This window comes from Amblyraja radiata, chromosome 1 (assembly GCF_010909765.2).
Source record: "Amblyraja radiata isolate CabotCenter1 chromosome 1, sAmbRad1.1.pri, whole genome shotgun sequence".
Lineage (NCBI taxonomy): Eukaryota > Metazoa > Chordata > Chondrichthyes > Rajiformes > Rajidae > Amblyraja > Amblyraja radiata.
In genome coordinates this window covers 73,025,246-73,047,261 of record NC_045956.1, presented here as the reverse complement: position 1 = coordinate 73,047,261, position 22,016 = coordinate 73,025,246, and the positions used below count along the sequence as shown (strand labels likewise).

Below are 22,016 nucleotides of genomic sequence, written 5' to 3'. Positions count from 1 at the left end.
GCAACCCTCTACCATCACCCTGTCTCACATTGCCAAGCCTGTTTTGGATCCAGTTTGCCAACTTGCCCTTGGACTCATGAGCCCCAACCTTTTGAACCAGTTTCCCACCTGGGGCCGTGTCAAAGGCCTTGCTAAAATCTAGGTAAATCAATCCAGTCCTTGTTCTTGTAACCTGTTCAAAAAATTCCATCAGATTGGGGATACAGGATCTGCCCAACAAAGATATGCTGGCAGTCTCTGATTAGCCTTTGCTAAGTGATATTAATCCCCGTCTTCAGAGATTTTATCAGTATCTGCCCTACCACTGATGTTAGGCTCACAGTTCTATGATTGTCAGGCTTTTCCTTGCTGCCTTTCTTGAAAAAGGAGGACCTATATGCTTCGGAGACTCGGACTACCTAAAGTTGGTACCTCAAGTTGTTGGAAAGATACCAAGAATATCTCCACAAAATTCACCAAATTCACTGAAAAGATAAATCAAACCAATATCAATGTTCTCTTCCTTGTATCATCCCCAGTTTTGAGGCCGCAGTTACATTCACTAGGCTACACCAAGTTAGTTATTCACATGCCCAATACTAGATCCCTGAAATAGACTCTATCAAAACACTGTCACTGGACAGATTAACAGACTGGCAGATGAAAAAGGTTGTCCCGCTGAAATACTCCAGCACTTTGTGTCTATCTTAGATGAAAAAGGTTCATATAATCTTAATATGGAGATATCAACTGAGCACAGCATTGTGATTATGTCTTTACACCCAACTTCTTTACTCACAAAATCCTTTAACATAACATAACATGTCTTCAGTAAAGAAGTTATCTTTTACTTGGATTCTTTCAAGGACATTTTATCATATTATTCTTTTCTACAAGTGAGAACCTCCAAAGAGACATCCATGTGTATTGATACTGGTTCTTTCATGCATTTGGAATGTTCCAAAATTTACAGGCAACAATACTGTTGTAATATAGGCAAAATGGAAGCTAATTTACACACAGCAACGATATACAGAGGCAATGGAATACATGACAGTGAATTTAGTAAAGAGATAAACATTAGCTGGGGGGTCAGAAAAAAATCTATTGCTCTTCAAACTGGTACCGTGGGTCTTTATTGCTCATTGACAGAAACCACAAACCTCAGTTTAGCATCTCAATTAAAAGTTGCCATGCAAATGTTACCTGTCACTTTCAACCTATTCATGGTGGAATCAGCAGTAAACAAACTCAGCTTATGATGGAAAGAAGGCTTGGCTGGGATATTTCCACAAGGAACTTCAACAGTAATCGCCAGAGACCAGCAATCACCAGCAATCGTCTCAGTGAAACTAACATCATCTTTCATTGGAACATGCTGCCAGGGGTACTGATGGAGCCAATTATGACAGTGGTATCTAAGAGGCTGTTAGATAGGGACATGTATATGCAGGGAATGGAGGGGCATGGACAATGTGCAGGCAGCTGAGATTTGTTTAACTTGGCATCATTTCCAGCACAAACTTTGGGCTGAATGACTTGATCTTGTGCTATGCTGTTCTACATTCTAATTCAGCTACGAGAAGGAATTATCCTCAAACTATTTATATTAGTCTTACTTAGACCCTTAATACCCCAAACTGTAAAACAAAATGCACGTGACTTTGGATTTGTGAAACTCTTTGTGAGTACCATGGTCAGAGGGCATATAGTTAATATAGGAATTATTGATATAAACAATCAAAATTAACCACAAATACTAGCCTTCAAATTTCTTCCAAATGCACCTTAGAAGCAGTTAATATATTTTCAATTATAAGGTGCAAATGTATAAACAAAATATATTGTGTCATGATAGATTAGTTCAAAACCGGGACATGCCAATAGGGGCATTCTGCTATGGGTTGGCCAAATGTGCAGGGAAACAAAATAAGCCACAATGAGAAAGCAGACACAAAGGGCCATTAGATTCAAATCCTCGAGAGGAGTTGAGAGGATCAAGAGAACTGGAATACAAAAATAGAGATATAATGTTGAGGCTCCATAAGGCGCTGGTCAGGCTGCATTTGGAGTACTGTGAACAAATATCTGAGGAAGGATGTGCTGTCTCTGGAGAGAGTCCAGAGGAGTTTTAAAAGAATGATTCCAGGAATGTGGTTTAGCATACGACGAGCGTTTGACAGCACTGAGCCTCTACTCGCTGGAGTTTAGAAGGTTGAGGGGGGACCTCATTGAAACACAAAATAATGAAAGGCATAGATAAAGTGGATGTGGAAAGGATGTTTCCACTGGTGGGAGAGTCTAGGACCAGAGGTCATAGCCTCAGAATTAAAGGGTGCTCTTTTAAAAAGGTAAGGAGGAACTTCTTTAGTCAGAGGGCAGGTAATCGGTGGAACTCATTGCCACAGAGAGCTGTGGAGGCCAAGTTAGTGGATATTTTTAAGGCAGAGATATACAAATTCTTAATTAGAACAGGTGTTAAGGGTTATGGGGAGAAGGCAGGAAAATGGCATTAGGAGGCAGAGATCAGTCATGATTGAATGGCGGAGTAGACTCGATGGGCCGAATAGAAACATAGAAACATAGAAATTAGGTGCAGGAGTAGGCCATTCGGCCCTTCGAGCCTGCACCGCCATTCAATATGATCATGGCTGATCATCCAACTCAGTATCCCGTACCTGCCTTCTCTCCATACCCTCTGATCCCCTTAGCCACAAGGGCCACATCTAACTCCCTCTTAAATATAGCCAATGAACTGGCCTCGACTACCCTCTGTGGCAGGGAGTTCCAGAGATTCACCACTCTCTGTGTGAAGAAAGTTCTTCTCATCTCGGTTTTAAAGGATTTCCCCCTTATCCTTAAGCTGTGACCCCTTGTCCTGGACTTCCCCAACATCGGGAGCAATCTGCCTGCATCTAGCCTGTCCAACCCCTTAAGAATTTTGTAAGTTTCTATAAGATCCCCTCTCAATCTCCTAAATTCTAGAGAGTATAAACCAAGTCTATCCAGTCTTTCTTCATAAGACAGTCCTGACATCCCAGGAATCAGTCTGGTGAACCTTCTCTGCACTCCCTCTATGGCAATAATGTCCTTCCTCAGATTTGGAGACCAAAACTGTACGCAATACTCCAGGTGTGGTCTCACCAAGACCCTGTACAACTGCAGTAGAACCTCCCTGCTCCTATACTCAAATCCTTTTGCTATGAAAGCTAACATACCATTCGTTTTCTTCACTGCCTGCTCCACCTGCATGCCCACTTTCAATGACTGGTGTACCATGACACCCAGGTCTCGCTGCATCTCCCCTTTTCCTAGTCGGCCACCATTTAGATAATAGTCTGCTTTCCTGTTTTTGCCACCAAAATGGATAACCTCACATTTATCCACATTATACTGCATCTGCCAAACATTTGCCCACTCACCCAGCCTATCCAAGTCACCTTGCAGTCTCCTAGCATCCTCCTCACAGCTAACACTGCCCCCCAGCTTAGTGTCATCCGCAAACTTGGAGATATTGCCTTCAATTCCCTCATCCAGATCATTAATATATATTGTAAATAGCTGGGGTCCCAGCACTGAGCCTTGCGGTACCCCACTAGTCACTGCCTGCCATTGTGAAAAGGACCCGTTTATTCCTACTCTTTGCTTCCTGTTTGCCAGCCAGTTCTCTATCCACATCAATACTGAACCCCCAATGCCGTGTGCTTTAAGTTTGTAAACTAATCTCTTATGTGGGACCTTGTCGAAAGCCTTCTGGAAGTCCAGATACACCACATCCACTGGTTCTCCCCTATCCACGCTACTAGTTACATCCTCGAAAAATTCTATAAGATTCGTCAGACATGATTTACCTTTTGTAAATCCATGCTGACTTTGTCCAATGATTTCACCACTTTCCAAATGTGCTGCTATCCCATCTTTAATAACTGACTCTAGCAGTTTCCCCACTACCGATGTTAGACTAACTGGTCTGTAATTCCCCGTTTTCTCTCTCCCTCCCTTCTTAAAAAGTGGGGTTACATTTGCTACCCGCCAATCCTCAGGAACTACTCCAGAATCTAAAGAGTTTTGAAAGATTATTACTAATGCATCCACTATTTCTGGAGCTACTTCCTTAAGTACTCTGGGATGCAGCCTATCTGGCCCTGGGGATTTATCGGCCTTTAATCCATTCAATTTACCCAACACCACTTCCCGGCTAACCTGAATAGCCTAATTCTACTCCTATAATGTGAACTTGAGAGACATTAAACCTCCAAGCTACAATACACGATCAGTATGAAGGAGAGAACACAAAAATATGTTGGTGTTGGAAATCTGAAATAAAAAATACAGAAATATTTGAAACACTCAAGAAGTCAGCCATTACAAGTTGGAGCCCTTTCATCAGATATCAATGTACCATATAGACAGGTGAGTTGTACTGGTTAGTCGTTAACAGTCATTGGTGTGGGAAAACTATGGATGGATGTTCTAGACATTAGAACCATAAATTATTTAATGTAAAGGTGTTTTGTATCATTGCATCAGGCATTAACATTTGACAGCTTGGAGCGGAGGCATTTTTCACCAATTAAATAAATGGAAATACAATAGATGAAAAAGTTGTGTCTCTGACTCAAGCATGGACAATTGGATGTTCAAGACTGCCTTATTTCTCACCTGGTCATATAAAACTTGGTAATGGTCATATCTAATGGCTGTTAATAACCTGTCATTATACCTACAAGGAACAAACTTGATGTATTTGAATTTTTGAGTGATTTTTCCACTTGTTTGCGTGTACTAAGTAATGGTAAGTTATATCTGCCCTCCAGTATCCAAGTGACTTTTCAACCACAACACATTTCCCTGCAGCCAATGAAAACACATTGGGAAAAAATGGTACTATTATCCTAAAAAAGGTAGATTCTAATTTAGTTTGATCATTTCAAATGATAAATATTCTGTGTGTGATTTGGAATGTAAACCTGCAGTTTTACTACAGGAATCCCACATAATACTCCTGCTCTATCTGACATTCTTATAATTCCAACAGCTTTTGTTAAAGTGTTTCAAGAGAGTAGTCATACATTTAGTTAAACCCTTGGCCAAAATGATCAGACTGGGTTAAATTTAACATGTGCCAAAGTAATTTTTGTTCATGAACACATTATCACACTTAGCAATTGTAGATAACCCCATTATGACTGAAAATATAGATTTACCTGATAAAACTGGTGATATAAACATGCACAAATGTAGCCATGAGGTATTGACAGTCAAAGCGGTCCATGATCCCACCATGTCCTGGAATTGTATCAGCAAAATCCTTTAGGAGATACAAGTATTTATCAGGCAGAGATAGGTAATGTTTTGAGTTTTCAAATTTGTCAGTAAAGTCTAACAATATATCTCTTATTTTATAGATATATCTGTAGGAAAAATATAACTTTTATAGACCATGCTCCTCTTTCCTATCTACCCAGCACCTTCTCTGCATTCCCCACTTCCCCCCTCAAACAACATGTTGAGATTAAAGAGGGAAATGCACAGGCACAAAGCTACTTTCAATTGTGTGCACAGACTAGCTTCATTGTTCCTTTATTTCTCTTCATTCAGAATTCTATCACAGGAGCAAGTTTATTGGAACTTTGCAACATACCAGTTAATTAATACACATTAAGACACCACCATTATTAAAATCTGCAAACCCAACTTAAAATACTTTTTTTGTTAAATTAACAGTTAAGACATTTTTTAAAAAACACAAGGAAATAAAGACAACCAGCCAACGGGATTTTAGCCAGGACAGGTTTAATTGCTGATTGCCACACAATATCTACACCACACTGGACTTTATGAAGAACTGGTGAAGTGATACATACATTACCGCCCAGATAATAACGCTTTGCAGATAGATTAATTGAATATGCAGTTAACTAAATTACTGCAATCTTCAATGTAATTATCTGTAAATGACGTGTACATAATAGTGCAGTTGATACTTGATACTTCACTTCTGAGCAGTTGATACTTCACTTCTGCTCATGAAATTATGAGTTGTAAAATGTACATTATTCATGAGCTAAGCAAACTACAAATCTAATACTTACTTTAATTTTGAAAGCCCTCTTAAATCCACTTGCAAAAAAGCCTCCAAAAGGCCCTATTAAAGATGCAAACGTGGAGAGAGCAATGCTGTGTATCTGGAATGGGAATAAGTGCACCGTTTTCTGTGTGGAACAAGGTAAGAACAATTAGGCTTTTTAAGAACAACATGCTTTTAAACTTTGAATCTTGATTAAGATTAAAATTTCTTCCCACTCAATAGAATATGTATCCTCTTTAGTTCCTGTTGAGCTTCACTGCATTACTCTTCTACATGCTTGGACAGGATAAATTTGGTGGCAGTCCAATCTTGACTATTTGTTTATTACTTTTTAGCTGTTTATTCTCATTTTCTACAGACAATTGTTTATATCCAATTTTTGCACTTACACCCTGATTTTCTCACCTCTACATCAGGATGCTATTAATTTTACTACAGGTCAACCTTCACCACCACGAAACTGAATAAGTTCATCTCAGTGGTGCCACCTCGATCAATACCACTGTTGTTAGCCGGATCAACAACAATGATGAGGCAGAATACAGGAAAGAATTGGGAACCTTATATCATGGTGTCAAGACAACCTGTAATGTCAGCAAGGTGAAAGAGTTGGTTGTTAAACTAAGGAAACAACGCAGTAACACAACCCTGCAATCATCCACAGAGCAACTGTAGGGGTGGTTGCCAGCTTCAACTTCCGAAGCTTCCATTTCAGCAACCTGGTCCCTTCACATTAATGCAGTGATCAAAAAAGCACATCATCATTATTACTTTAAACGTCTTGAGAAGATTCAGCATGAACACAAGATTTTATTGAATGTCTACAGCTTTGGTATACTACATATTCTGATGGGATGCATCTCAGCTTGGTCTGGCATCTGCTCTGCCCTTGACTGCCTGAAACTGCAGAGAGTGGTGAACACAGCCCACTCCATCACATAGGAGAAACAAGGAATGCTGGTTTACACACAAAAAAAGGCACAAAGTGCTGGAATAACTCAGCAGGCAGCAACCCTGGAAAAAATGGATAGGTGATGATTTGGATCATGATCCTTCATAAGCTCATCACTTTCTTCCATCTAATCCATCTTCATGGCGAATGCATCAGAAAAGATGGAAGTATCATTAAGGATGTCTGCTATCTTGGCCACTCCCTTTTCTCTCTTCTTATTTCTGGGAGAAAATACAGGAGCTTAAAAGCTCGGCCATCCAGACTTAAGAACATCTTCTTCCCAACTGATATCAAAACTCCTCAACTCTTTCTCACTATCTTTTCCTGGAATTTCTGCCATGTATCCTCACTCTCAACTCTATCTTATTTGGTTATTCCTTTATTGCACTTTAGCATTTTAGTTTGCACTATTTCAGATTGCACAACGATCTTTGCACCATTCTGCTGTTTTTGCAGTTGTTGTATTTATTGTTGTACCTGTCATTATCGTGCATACTGTATACACCATGAGCTTCATGCAAACAAGGAATTTAATCGCACCCTGCGTAAACTAATGTAAACTTAACTTGAATGCCGACATTTCATGCCTTCAGTTCTTTTAAAAGTACTTGAATTACATCTCTTTGTGAAGGAGTCTGCAATGTTTACTAGCACTGTTGAATAATTTTCATTTGTTTGTGTGTGCGTGTGTGTATACATATACGCATATATATATATATATATATATATATACACACACACAAACATATATATATATATACACATACATATGCGCACACACATATATGTATATATACACATACATATGCGCACACACATATGTGTATATATACACATACATATGCGCACACACACACATACAATATATGCATACATACATATATATACATGCACACAAATATATATAAATATACACACAGATAAATATATAAATATACACATATACTTACTGAACTTTCTTTTGTTATTTATTATGTTCAAGTAAAATTTTCATTATTCCCTTTCAGTTATGTGACAATAAACACTTTTGACGTGACTAATGTTTAAGAAAAACACATCATCTTACCCATCCAAGGATAGATTGCAGTAAAGATGGAAGTGTATATTCCTGGAGGTGGAACAGGATCGAAGGCTCACAGTCAATAATGAAGCTATTGGTTTCACTGCTGTAATCGACCGGACAGACAAAGTAATTGTAGTTCGATAATGCGTACGCAAACTAGAAAAGGATAAATATGAGCTTGAAATAACAAAATCTTTTTAAATGTGCATAAATTCATAAGTGATAGGAGCAGAATTAAGCCATTTGGCCCATCATTACCTCTGCCATTCAATCATGGCTGATCTAACTCTTTCCCTTTAACCCCATTCTCCTGCCTTCTCCCCATAACCCCTAACACCCGTACTAATCAAGAATCTGTCAATCTCTGCCTTTAAAATATCCATGGACTTGGCAATGAATTCTACAGATTCACCACCCTCTGACTAAAGATATTCCTCCTCATCTCAATCTCCTTTTATTCTGAGGCTATGGCCTCTGGTATTGACTCTCCCACTAGTGAAAACATCCTCTCCACCTCCACTCTATCCAAGTCTTTCACTATTCAATGAGGTCCCCCCTCATTCTTCTAAACTTCAGCGAGTAGAGGCCCAGCGCCGGAAAACGCTCATCATATGTTAACCCACTCATTCCTGGGATCATTCTCGTAAACCTCCTCTGGACCCCATCCACGCCAGCATATCCTTCCTCAGATATATGGCCCAAAATTGATCACAATATTCAAAATGCAGTCTGACCAGCACCTTATAAAGCCTCAGCATTACATCCCTGTTTTTGTATTCTAATCCTCTCAAAATCAATGCAAATATTGCATTTGCCTTCCTTACTACCGATTCGACTTGCAAATTAACTTTTCGCGAATCCTGCACCAGCACTCCTAAGTCCCTTTGCACCTCTGAGTTCTGAATTCTCTTCCCATTTAGAAAATAGTCTACGCCTTTATTCCTACTACCAAAATGTATGACTCCACACTTTACTATGCTGTATTCCACCGGACACTTCTTTGCCCACTCTCGAAACCTGCCCACGTCCTTTCTCTAAACTCATTGACCTATCTTCATATCATCTGCAAACTTGGCCACAAAACCTTCAATCCCCTCATCCAAATCATTGATATATATCGTGATGAGTAGCGGCCTCAGCACCACCCCCTGCGGAACTCTGCTAGTAATTGTGTCAACCAGAATAAGCCACTTTTGCCACTCTTTGCCTCCAGCCAACCTGCTATCCATTAAGTATCTTCTCTTTGATACCATCTCACCTTGGGGCTCTCACCTTCTTTCGCAGTCTCACGAGTGACATCTTATCAAAGGCTTTCTGAAAATCGAGGTAATTAAAATCCACTAACTACCCTTTGTCCTACAAAATCATGTTGACTTCGGCCAATTTTATCATGAACTTCTAAGTACTCAGAAAGCTCATTCTTTATAATGGACTGAAATCTTACCAACCACTGAAGTCAGGTTAACCAGCCTATAGTTTACACTCTTCTGCTTTGCTCCCTTCTTGCATAAAAACTGCCTTGCAACAAATTTATCTCTATTCAAATATTAAATGCATTTAGCCGGTTAGGTTTTGGCAAGATTTTTTTTTTTTAATTTCCTCTTTAGAATTATTTAAAAAAATCAATTTGAGAGATAAACTTATCCCTAAATAAAATCTGTGGCAAACTTGTAGTCACACAAAGTCAAAAGGCATTTGTGCGCAGAGAAACAAAACAAAAATATTACTACTTTCTTTTACGATAAAATGAGTTGGTGATCAATAAATTGTCTGTCAAATCACTAAATCTTTAATCTTCTTTTGCTTGGAAAAATACCAGCCACATTATTTACTTAAAGGAAAATATGGACAAAAGAAAATCAACACAGACTATACTGCTAAAACCAAGTAAAGAAACCCCCAGATTTGGCAGTTGAGCTGAAGAATCACCATTTAATGGGAAGCATAGATTATATGTAAATCGCAGAATTCAAAAGGTGCCTGAATGATCATAAATTCTTTAGATTTGATATAGGTATGACAATGATCAGTGGTATTATGCTCATCCATATTAGAGTTTATAGTTCAATTTAGATAAAAGAAAGGAACAAACTGGAATTCTTCTGGTACTGATTTTGAACAGTTTGCAGATCAACACTATATCTCAGTGGAAAGCATATGCTGACATTTAGTGACGAAACATCAGTCAATAGGCATGCAGAGCCGCTAATAGGTGTACTAGAACACCCTTATTGGGCTTTTCCACATAATAAAGTATTTACGGTCATCCGGGTATTTAAAAAAACTGATAACATGGGAGATTCTGATGCAATTCTATGATCTTCCCAATCAGCTATTAAACACGTGATAGAACACGTGATCAAATATTGATTAATAAGACATTTTTTAATATATGAAAGGAAACAGGCTGGTGGTCATGGGAGGACCAAGTTCACAGAAATTATGTGAACTCGTTCTGATCATAAATTAAAATATATTCAACCTACCAGAAATCCAAATACAACAGTTGCAAAGAAACCACCAATGAAACCCTCCCAGGTCTTCTTTGGAGACAGCTGTAAAGCAGTATAAATTAAGATATTAGGCCAACTGCTACAAATACATTATTTCATTTGAAGTGATCATAGAGTGTCTGTATTACAGATGTCATTTTAACTTTTGATCAGTCGACCCAAGCAATTCTTGTTAATCATTCCTCATTCTCCTGGTTTATTAATGCACATTAAGCACTAATGATAACTACGATCAGGCATAAAACGTCAATATTCCCCATATGACTCAAGTCGGTGTGTAGCCTACTGATGTGTAGTTACAATTAGATATCATCTCAACAAATCTGTAGTTTGGAATAAAGCCTTCAAATTCCTAAACAGATTTCAAAAGAATAGTCAAATTAATTCAACGTCAAATCATAGCACTAATATGAGAGCCTAGTTTTTCAAACGATTTCAAGAAAGCTCCCAAATGACTAGTGAGATTGTTACATTCTATTGAATGAACTCCATGTGCTCTTGAAACTATTAACTCTTTGGAATTTAGTACCACCAGTACATATTGGTACCCCCAGTGCCCATTATTAACACATCAACTTGGTTATGAATATCAATAGGTATTTGACCATAGAAGATGCATGTTCAATTCACCTCTGTGCTTCTGTATCAAGGAGGGAAATCTAGCAACCATAGCCAAAAATCAGACAATTCAGCACCAAAGAGGAAATCAGAACGTTCTGAACTTAGAACATTCATGCTCCAGGATACACTGAAAAGGACACTAATCCCTGAAAATATTGTTATGGCAATGAAATAGACAGAATAATACAGTAGAATTTTTTTAGAATTTCAATAATGTTCAACATTAAGTAGAGTTGTTCAGGTCTCGTAGTATTAGGCCTGTCCATTAAGTATCTCAAGGTCTTGAAATTAAAGGAGAAAACTTGCATCTACTTGTATGAATAACATAACGGTAGCAAGATTTAAAAACAATTCAGATTCAGATTCAAACTTTATTGTCATTGTGCAGTGTACAGTACAGAGACAACGAAATGCACGAGACATAAAGCATGTCCGAATGTGTCTCCTGTGCATACGGCTTTGAACCTTGAACATTATACAAACAAAATGATTGATGCACAGGTGGATACAAGTGATCAAATGGTTATATGAGTCTTTTTACAATACTGAAGAGATTTTGAGGAATGAGATTATTATTCAGGTTTTTACACCAATACACTGTTCTCAACAAAAATCTACCCATCATGTGAAACCTTACAAATAACATATATAAATTAGATAACTTCAAGCGAAAGTCAAAAACTTTTTTCATATCAGACATTTGTTTGATCATTTTGATCGATTTGTTTTTCATCGTTTTACCACCATTTTGAACACCAAAAATGTGACAATAAAAACTCTACCACATTTAGTCATGAATATTTAATTCATAAATAAACTTCATATGGCCCCTAGTACATATACGTTTTGATAATGATCTAGAGAAATATCTTCATCAATACCAGGAGAAAAATACAGTAACATCTGGTATTCCGCCTAGCAAAGATCCCGTAATGGTCGATGTGCTTAGTGTCCATTGTCACAACGACCGTTATCGGGGTCAGTACCTCTAGTTTAATCACGGAGGCTTCTTCTTCTTCTGTCGTATGTCTTTTAAACCTGCAGCTCCGTTGAGGCGAGCCAGGCCAACGTACCATCGTCCAGGTCAATCAGACCTCGTTCACCATTCGGTGGCAGGTGTTTGGGGCAACTGGTGACTATGTGCTCCACTGTCTGTGTTGGGTCCCCACACTCGCAGGAGGCGCTGTCCACGAGGCCCCACCTCTTCATCGCTGCTCCATAGCGTCCGACGCCTGTCCTCGAGCGGTTAAGGGTTGTCCACTGCTTTCGGCGCAGGTCCTGGCCAGGGACGACCATGGGGTAATTGATGTAATGGTGTAGCCTAGATTGTTCCGTTGACTTCCACTGGTCTCTCCATCTTGTCTTGACCCAGGCGGCCTTAGAAGCGTCAGCCGGAGTTGTGCAGAGCAGCTCTTGGACTTGCGTGGCAAAGGGGTACCGTGACTTGAGGCGCACTCGTCGTGGTGTCTCTGTGACGATCTGATGGAGGAGGTGGGATTCACTGGTCTGCTCCTTTCGAGAGAGGGCCAGCGTGACTGCTTCTCGTCTGATGTTGTCTGGGGCGATGCCAGCGAGGACTGGTTTACTGGGGTGGCTCGTGGGCATCCGGAGACAGTACGCAGGGCGTTGTTGAGGGCAGCATCCAGCTTCTTGGCATGAGGGCTACGGCACCAGACCGGGGCGCAGTACTCGGCGGCTGAGAACACCAGGGCCACTGTGGACATGCGCAGTGTCTTCGTCGTGGCTCCCCATGTGGAGCCGGCTAGGCGGCATATCAGTGTGGCACGGGCGCTTGTCTTTGCCTTGGCACCTTCCAGGTGTTGTTTGAATGACAACGTTCTGTCCAGCTTCACACCGAGGTACATGGGTACGGGCTGGGACTGTAACTGGGCATTATCCACCATGACGTTCATCTCGCGGGTTGCTTCCCTGTTGTTGAGGTGGAACATTGAAGATGTTGTCTTACCCATGCCTAGCTTAAGGCGCCAGTTCCTCAGGTATGAAGACAGGATGTTCATGTCTTCAGAGAGGCCCTATTCTGCTGCTTCCCAGGATGGCTGACTGAGTAGGATGGCCAGGTCATCAGCATAGCCATACTTCTTTGACTGGGTTGCAGGCAGGTCATGGATGTAGATGTTGAACAGCATTGGTGCCAGCACTGAACCCTGTGGGACGCCGTTCTTAAGTTTCCTCACCCTGCTGCATTGCCCGTTGCTGGTGTGTAGCCTGAAGCTGCGGATGCTTAGCATCTCCATGATGAAGCTCACCATGTGCTTGGCTGGGATGGTTTCCAGAAGCTTCATATGTAGTCCACGCAGCCAGACAGTATCATATGCAGCTGTGAGGTCCAAGAAGACAGCGCCAGCCTTCTCCCCTGCCTGGAAGCTGTCCTCTATGTCTTGGCACAGGAGGGTCACCAGGTCCACCGTTGACCTACCGCTTCAGAAGCCAGCCTGTTCTTTAGGCAGCAGGGGGTCGATCACTGGATTGAGACGTGTGTGGAGGAGACGTTCCAGGAGCTTGTATGGAACACACAGCAATGAGATGGGTCTGTATCCCTTGGGGTCATCGCTAAGCTTGTTTGGCTTCGGCAGAGCGATCACCTTGGCACGGCGCCAGATCTTTGGCTGCTTCAGGCAGAGGAAACACGTGGAGAGGAAGGAGCACAGCCAGTCATTTGCCTTCTTGCCTTGGTGTTTTATGTATTCCGGGTGGATGCCGTCGGTGCCTGGTGCCTTACCGGTTTTCAGCCGTCGGATGGCCTGCTCGATTTCTTGTGTTGTGAAATCGTGGGATAGGTTGGAGTCGCAGCTCGGGGCCCTGTGTAGCTCGTGGACTCTTGTTGATGTTGTTCTGGTGAAGTCCTTGTCTGCGTTGGGGAAGCGGCCATTGCTCAGCAGTAGCGACGCAATGGAATTTGCAGTGATGGGACACTGTGCTGGGGTTGTCGCTTATTCATGGATTGCCACGCCTGACGGCTGGAGTGTGTGAAATCAATTGATCCCACTGTCTCCGTCCATCTTTGCCTACGTTTCTCATTTAGTCTGCAGATTAGGTCATTCGCTGCTTTGTCCCTGTCTTCGCTGGTTTGTGATTCTGTGTGGGCGCGAAGTAGGTCTTCACAGTCGTCATCCCAGCAGGGAATCGCGGAGGCTCCAAACCTCTACTGCTTTTCACTAACCCTAACGATGTATTCTATGGCAGTAGTAATTTTTGAGCGCGTTAATTATTTTTCTTATATTCACATTTAATATATCAAAAACATTGTGGTGTCAAAAATACAACGACCGTTTATGATATATTTTCCGACTTTTTAAAGTCAATTAAAAAAATTGGGAGCATAAATTGGATATCAAAACTAAGAAACTGAGCCAATCTTCAATTTGGAAACACACGGTCTCTTGTTTACCTTTCGTACGGACCAAATCGCTAACTTCATTCCTTTGTGTCAACCTCCGGTAGCTCCACAACGACCGTTACGGAGACATTTAACTTGCTAAAAAATCAGCCCAAATTAAACCTTCCGACGAATCATCGGCCATTGATATAACTCAAATTCATAAGGTAATGTACCGTTTAAATTACATTGGTGAAAATGTTTGGTTTTCTCTAATAATGTAACTTTTCGGTTTCTGAGACACTAAACCTTTGAGCGTCCACCGCAACGCACGTTTGTGTGTATGATCGTGTAACGCACGTTGCTATACATCACGATGATTCATGACTCAGATGGATGCAGTATTCTACTACATGATCAGGTGAATGAAGTGGAAACGGTATTTGCAATTTTATTGTTCCATGTGGTATTCATAAACATAGAACGGAATAAGAAATACGTGCACTTACTGTGCCACCCAGGTCACTGGTGGACACCACGCGACAACCATTACACAAAATATATTTATGTATTCTGATCGCTGTGATGGCATTTCAGTCTCAGTCACAGAGGCCGATGTCAGGAAATCCTTCAGGGGGGTGAACCCCCGAAAAGCACCTGGACCTGATGGTATACCCGGTCGTGTTCTAAAAACCTGTGCGGATCAACTGGCGGGAGTTTTTACGGACATTTTCAACCTCTCACTTCTGAGGTCTGAGGTCCCCACCTGCTTTAAAAGGGCATCAATTATACCGGTGCCTAAGAAGAGTAAGGTGACGTGCCTCAATGACTATCGACCAGTGGCACTAACGCCGGTGGTGAAGAAGTGCTTTGAGAGGTTGATCATGGCGCAAACTCCTACCTCGACAAAAACCTGGACCCACTGCAGTTCGCTTACTGCCACAACAGATCAACGGTGGATGCGATCTCGCTGGCCCTCCACCTGCTCTGGACCACTTGGACAACAAAAACTCATATGTCAGGCTGTTATTCATTGATTACAGCTCGGCATTTAACACAATCATCCCCTCCAAACTGGTTACCAAACTCGCAGAACTGGGTCTCTGCGCATCCCTCTGCAACTGGATCCTCGACTTCCTCGTCCACAGACCACAATCTGTTCGTATTGGTGGAAATGTGTCAGCCTCGATAACAATCAGCACGGGAGCACCTCAAGGCTGCGTGCTCAGCCCCCTGCTGTACTCACTCTATACCCATGACTGCGTAGCGAACCACAGTGCGAACTCCATCATCAAGTTCGCTGACGACACCACTATTGTGGGGCGTATCACTGATGGGGATGAGTCAGAATATAGAAGAGAGATCGAGCAACTGTCCATATGGTGCCAGCGCAATAACCTGGCCCTCAACACCAGCAAAATCAAGGAACTGATTGTGGACTTTGGAAGGAGTCGGAGGGGGACCCACAGCCCCATTTATATCAACGGGTCGATGGTTGAAAGGGTCAAGAACTTCAAATTCCTGGGCGTGCACATCTCTGAAGATCTTTCCTGGTCCGAGAACACTGGTGCAATTATTAAGAAAGCACATCAGCGCCTCTACTTCCTGAGAAGATTACGGAGAGTCGGTTTGTCAAGGAGGACTCTCTCTAACTTCTACAGGTGCACAGTAGAGAGCATGTTGACTGGTTGCATCGTGGCTTGGTTCGGCAACTTGAGCGCCCTGGAGAGGAAAAGACTACAAAAAGTAGTAAACACTGCCCAGTCCATCATCGGCTCTGACCTTCCTTCCATCGAGGGGATTTATCGCAGTCACTGCCTCAAAAAGGCTGGCAGTATCATCAAAGACCCACACCATCCTGGCCACACACTCATCTCCCTGCTACCTTCAGGTAGAAGGTACAGGAGCCTGAAGACTGCAACAACCAGGTTCAGGAATAGCTACTTCCCCTCAGCCATCAGGCTATTAAACCTGGCTCGGACAAAACTCTGATTATTAAGAACCACTTTCTGTTATTTGCACTTTACCAGTTTATTTATTCATGTGTGTATATATTTATATCATGGTATATGGACACATTTATCTGTTTTGTAGTAAATGCCTACTATTTTCTGTGTGCTTAAGCAAAGCAAGAATTTCATTGTCCTATACTGGGACACATGACAATAAACTCACTTGAACACTTGAACTTGATGTCATTTTCAGAAACCTGCCATCAATTTGATATATTTTCATATATTTTTTGTTGATACTAAGTTAATCATGTACCCAATAAAGTGCTTGTCAACCTTTTTTGAAGGAATTTGAAATTTGACCCCCTTTGCCACATTTTTGTGTGTAGTATTGTAAAAAGACACATATCACATCCATTTAAAAAAAACAGTTATCTGGAGGACCCCTGTGAAGCAGGTAACAAATGAACACAATGAATGAATAAATACATGGACCTGTCCTCAACAATCAATCTTTTATAGATGTATCTTTTCATAATAACCTAGTACAAGTTCTTTGTGGAGATACTTATAGCAAAAACATGCTTGAATCTCAAGGTTCAGTGCATCAATCTACCATAACAATCATACATAAGAGTAGACATACAAATGAGATACCAAAGCTTTTACATAGTACATCTATGCTAACCAGTATAAATTACATGCAACAGAAAGAGCTAAAGAATGAGATTAAAACATCTTTTGTCCTGTCAAATCTAATTATGAATGATGTTGTAAATTAAACAACCAAGCGCGGCACATGGCTCCAAGAGCATCCCCATCCTCAATAATTATCGAGTCAGATATGAACGTCAAGGACAAGACGGAAGCACTTGCAGCCAAATATTCGGCCAGAAGTGCCAAGGAACAAGTTCCTAGGAATAAATTATCACCAACAAATTGCCCTGGACAAACCAAACTGAAGCTATGGCCAATAAAGCACACCAACACCTCTACTTCCTGACAAAGCTAAGGATGTTCGGCTTCTCTTTGACAACCCTCACAAGTATGGCATAGGGATAGAGTAGAGTTACTGCCTCATAGCCCCAGAAACCTGGGTTCGATCTAGACTACAGGTGCTGCCTGTGTGGTTAACATTTTATCCCTGTGACCACTTGGATTTTCTGCAGGTGCTCTGGTTCCCAAAGATTTGCAGGATCGAAGGTTAAATGGCTTCTGTAAAATAGCCCCATAGTGTGTAGGGTCATGGAACTAGTGTACAGGTGATCGATGGTTGGCATGGATTTGAACAGGCCGAAAGGCTTGATTCCCCTCTGCATCTCTAAACTCTACAAGTCCTCACTAACTTCTACAGATGCGCTATAGAAAGCATCATATCGGGATGCATCGCCGCCTGTTTGGGAACAGCTCGATCCAAGACTGCATGAAATTGCAGAGTTGTGGACATAGCCCAGACCATCACACAAACTCCATCTACACTTTACGCTGCCTCAGTATGGCCACCAGCATAATCAAGGACTAGTCTCACTCCCTTTTCTATCCTAACCCATCAGGCAGGAGATACAGAAGTTTGAAAACACATACATCAAGATTCAGGAAGAGTTCCAAGCTGTTAACAGGCAACTGAACCATTGGTAACATGTAACTTTCTTTAATTGGACTTTATCAACTTCAATATTCTATCTTTGCACTAAACGTTGTACTCTTTATCCTTTAATTTTGCATTGTGGACAGCTTGATTGTATCCATGTATAGTCCTTTTTCTTGACTAGATAGCCAAGAAGCTTCTCACTGTATGTCAGTACACGTGATAATGTTGAACCAAACTAAATTAAATTCTCTAACCACATCAGCATATTATTTCTAATTCAATGTGCTCTAAACTTGTCCAATCTCCTCTGTGGGAACATGAAGGCCTTCCAATCATCCAAATAGACAACATCCACTGGTTCCATTTTATCTATCCTTTTAGCCACATCCTTAAAATAACAAGTGTTTCATCCCAGCTGTTATGAGGCAATTGAATGGTCGTCTATCAGCTGGAGTGTGATCCTGACATCTCATCTACCTCTTTGGAAGCCGTTGGACTTTCTCTAATTGGACTTTATAGGATTTCAATGTTATATATTTGCACAATATGTTGTGCCCTTTATCCTTTACCTATAACTGTGCACAGTGGCCGGCTTGATTTTATTCATGCTGTGCATTCTTGGCCATAGCTTCGATGTGGCTGGTTCAAGACAAAATGCTGGTGATATTTATTCCTTGAAACTTGAAACTTTCGGCCATCTCTACCTTGGCACCATCAATGTACAATGTATCGATGTAGGAGGTATAAATAACAAGTTTAAAGATGACACACAAATTGTGGCATTCTCAATAGCGAGAAGGATTGTATTAAACAATACCTAATATTGATCAGCTGGAGAGTAGGGCAGAAGAGATTTAATCCAGCAAAATGTGAAACCATGCTTTATGAAAGGTCAAATAAGGTTGTGAGAGGTACAGTAAATGATAGGCCCCCAGGGAGTGTTATGAGTAGAGGTGCACGTCCACGGATCCTGAAAATGGCAGCACAGTAGATAGGGTGGTGAAGGTATATTCAATGCTTGCTTCATCAGCTGAGAATAGAATATGGGATGATATGATACAATTTTATAAAACATTGGTTAGACCACACATAGAATAGTGTGCGCAGTTCTGGCTGCCATGCTATCAGATGTGACAGCACCGGAGCAGAGGAGATCTACCGGGACATGGCCTTATTTGCAATATTTAGTTATAAACAGATTGGATAGGTAGAGTTTTCTTTTCCTGGCGGAGAGGAGGTCGAGGGAGGGGTAGGCAACTGATAGAGGTATACAAATTATGAGCGTGATTGAATGGGTATATAATAAGAATCTTTTTCCCTTGGTGGGAGTATCTAATATGAGGGTAGAGGTATTTGCCAGAGACAGGAGGTTTAGAGAAGATGTAAGGGGGAAGTTTTTCACACAGTGATAGGAATCTGAAACATTATTTATTTAACATTATTTAACATGTTAAAATTGTATAAGGCATTGGTGAGGCCAATTCTAGAGTATGGTGTACAATTTTGGTCGCCAAATTATAGGAAAGATGTCAACAAAATAGAGAGAGTACAGAGGAGATTTACTAGAATGTTGCCTGGGTTACAGCACCTAAGTTACAGAGAAAGGTTGAACAAGATAGGTCTTTATTCTTTGGAGCGCAGAAGGTTAAAGGGGGACTTGATAGAGGTCTTTAAAATGATGAGAGGGATAGACAGAGTTGACGTGGATAAGCTTTTTCCATTGAGAGTAGGGAAGATTCAAGAGGACATGATTTAAGAATTAAGGGACAAAAGTTTAGGGGTAACATGAGGGGGAACTTCTTTACTCAGAGAGTGGTAGCTGTGTGGAATGAGCTTCCAGTGGAAGTGGTGGAGGCAGGTTCGATTTTATCATTTAAAAATAAATTGGATAGGTATATGGACGGGAAAGGAATGGAGGGTTATGGTCTGAGTGCAGGTAGATGGGACTAGGTGAGAGTAAGTGTCCGGCACGGACTAGAAGGGCTGAGATGGCCTGTTTCCTTGCTGTAATTGTTATATGGTTATATGTTACCCGAGGTGCCGGTGGAGGCAGATACTTTCACGACATTCAAGAACTGAGACTAACATTGGAACTGCTAAGACATGGAAGGCTACATACCAAATGTGGGTAAATGGGATTAGTTCAGACAGGTATTTGATGGTCAACAAGGACTTGATGGGCTTGTTTCTGTGCTGCATGACTGACAACAAGTATTTGTAGTTGTTGGTCGTTCATCCTAGCTCCAAAACTATGCTGCAGCATTCTTAGGGCAGCATCCTACGCGAGACCCTGTTCAGCTGCTTTCATCGATGATCAAAAGTGGGATATTTGCCAATCACTGCACAATTTCTATGTTTCATTCACAACTACATAGCAAACGAGACAGCCATGCCTGCAGGCAGCAAAACCCTCACCACATTCAGGCATGCACTGGCAGGTTGCAAGTAAGTGTTAGACAGTCTAATAATTACAGTAAAACTCTAATAATCTTGGCATCGAAATGTTCAGAAATCCAGGTAATCTGGTATCTGGTTCACTCTTTAATCCAGAATGTAAACCAGGTGTCCAGAGTGTGAGCAGGAAGCAAGATCATGCTGGAATTGGAGTCCAGAACATCAGAAAGTGTGGTTCTACTCTGGATGACCACGCTACAAGACTGTGTCTCGGACATGGTAATGAACAACACAGGGGCCCCATTGGGGACGGTCCTCTCTCCCTTCCTGTTCACCTACACCTTGGACTTCGGATACAACTCGGACTCTTGCCACCTGCAGATGTTTTCGGACGACTCTACAATTATGGGTTGCATCAGTGAGGGAAGGGAAGCTGAATAGAGAGGTGTAGTCAACGACTTTGTTGAGTGGTGTGGGCTGAATCATCTGCAGCTCAACACCGACAAGACTAAATAGTTAGTGGTGGATTTAGTAGGAGAGAAACACCCCTGTCTCCATCAATGGTGTGGATGTGCAGTTTACCAAGGAGTACAAGTACCTTGGAGTCTACATGAACAGTAAACTGGACAGGTCCAGGAACACTGAGGCACAGTACAAGAAATGACAGAGCCAGCTGTACATTTTGAGAAGGCTCCACTCCTTCAAAATCTGCAGTAAGATGCTGCAGATGTTCTACCATCCAGTGGTGGCCAGAGCCATCCTCTTCGCTGTTGTGTGCTGGGGCAGCAGCGCGAAGGTCGTGGACGCCAACAGGATTAACAAGCTCATCAGGAAGGCTGGCTCCATCCTGGAGGCAGAGATGGATTCATGGAAGGTGGTCAAGGAGGGGAGGATGTTCCTCAAACTGTGGAGCATCCTGGACAATATAACTCACCCCCTCCATGGCACACTGGTCAACCTGAGGAGTACATTCAGCAACAGACTGGTTCCACCAAGATGCAGTGATCCTTTTTCCCTGTGGCTATCAAACTGTACAACTCCTCCCCCTTCTGTTGTGGGGTAGCCCCCCCAACCTTTCCACATCCCCAATCCTTTCCACTCGTCACTTTAATTTAATGTTTCATGTATCTTGTTGTGTTTTATGACTGTTGGCAGACCAATTTCCTGCCTGTGATAAATATACTTTTATTGTATCGTATCGTTCTACTCAGCTGAGTGCAACAAGGCTTCGGGGAGTGTGGTCGGGTTTGAAGGGATAAAGTGGGATAGGTTACTTTTAATAACAGTTGATTAGGCTGTCATTAGTCATTATTTTTAAGTTAGTACTAAAACACAGGCAGGGACAGGAGCTTTTGGGTAGATAGTGGGGTGGGGGGATTAAGATGAATTTTCAGGCAAATAGGAAACAATTTGTTCATACAATACATGATTACAATTGAGGAGATTTCGGGTTTCGGCCCGAAACGTTGCCTATTCCCTTCACTCCATAGATGCTGCCTCATCCGCTGAGTTTCTCCAGTATT

The 22,016-nt window shown here is 41.6% G+C and overlaps 1 protein-coding gene across 1 annotated transcript in view; it reads right to left on the bottom strand.

Annotated features, from left to right (window-relative positions):
- The window catches only part of cds1 (CDP-diacylglycerol synthase 1), a 157,511-nt gene that overhangs the window by 7,260 nt on the left and 128,235 nt on the right, over positions 1-22,016 (bottom strand). Inside the window, exons 9-12 of the mRNA XM_033024092.1 lie at positions 10,572-10,640; positions 8,089-8,241; positions 6,075-6,194; positions 5,187-5,290 (exon numbers count right to left, since the gene is read on the bottom strand). Coding sequence (XP_032879983.1) covers positions 5,187-5,290; positions 6,075-6,194; positions 8,089-8,241; positions 10,572-10,640 — 446 coding nt within the window. The remainder of the gene's footprint in view (positions 1-5,186; positions 5,291-6,074; positions 6,195-8,088; positions 8,242-10,571; positions 10,641-22,016) is intronic.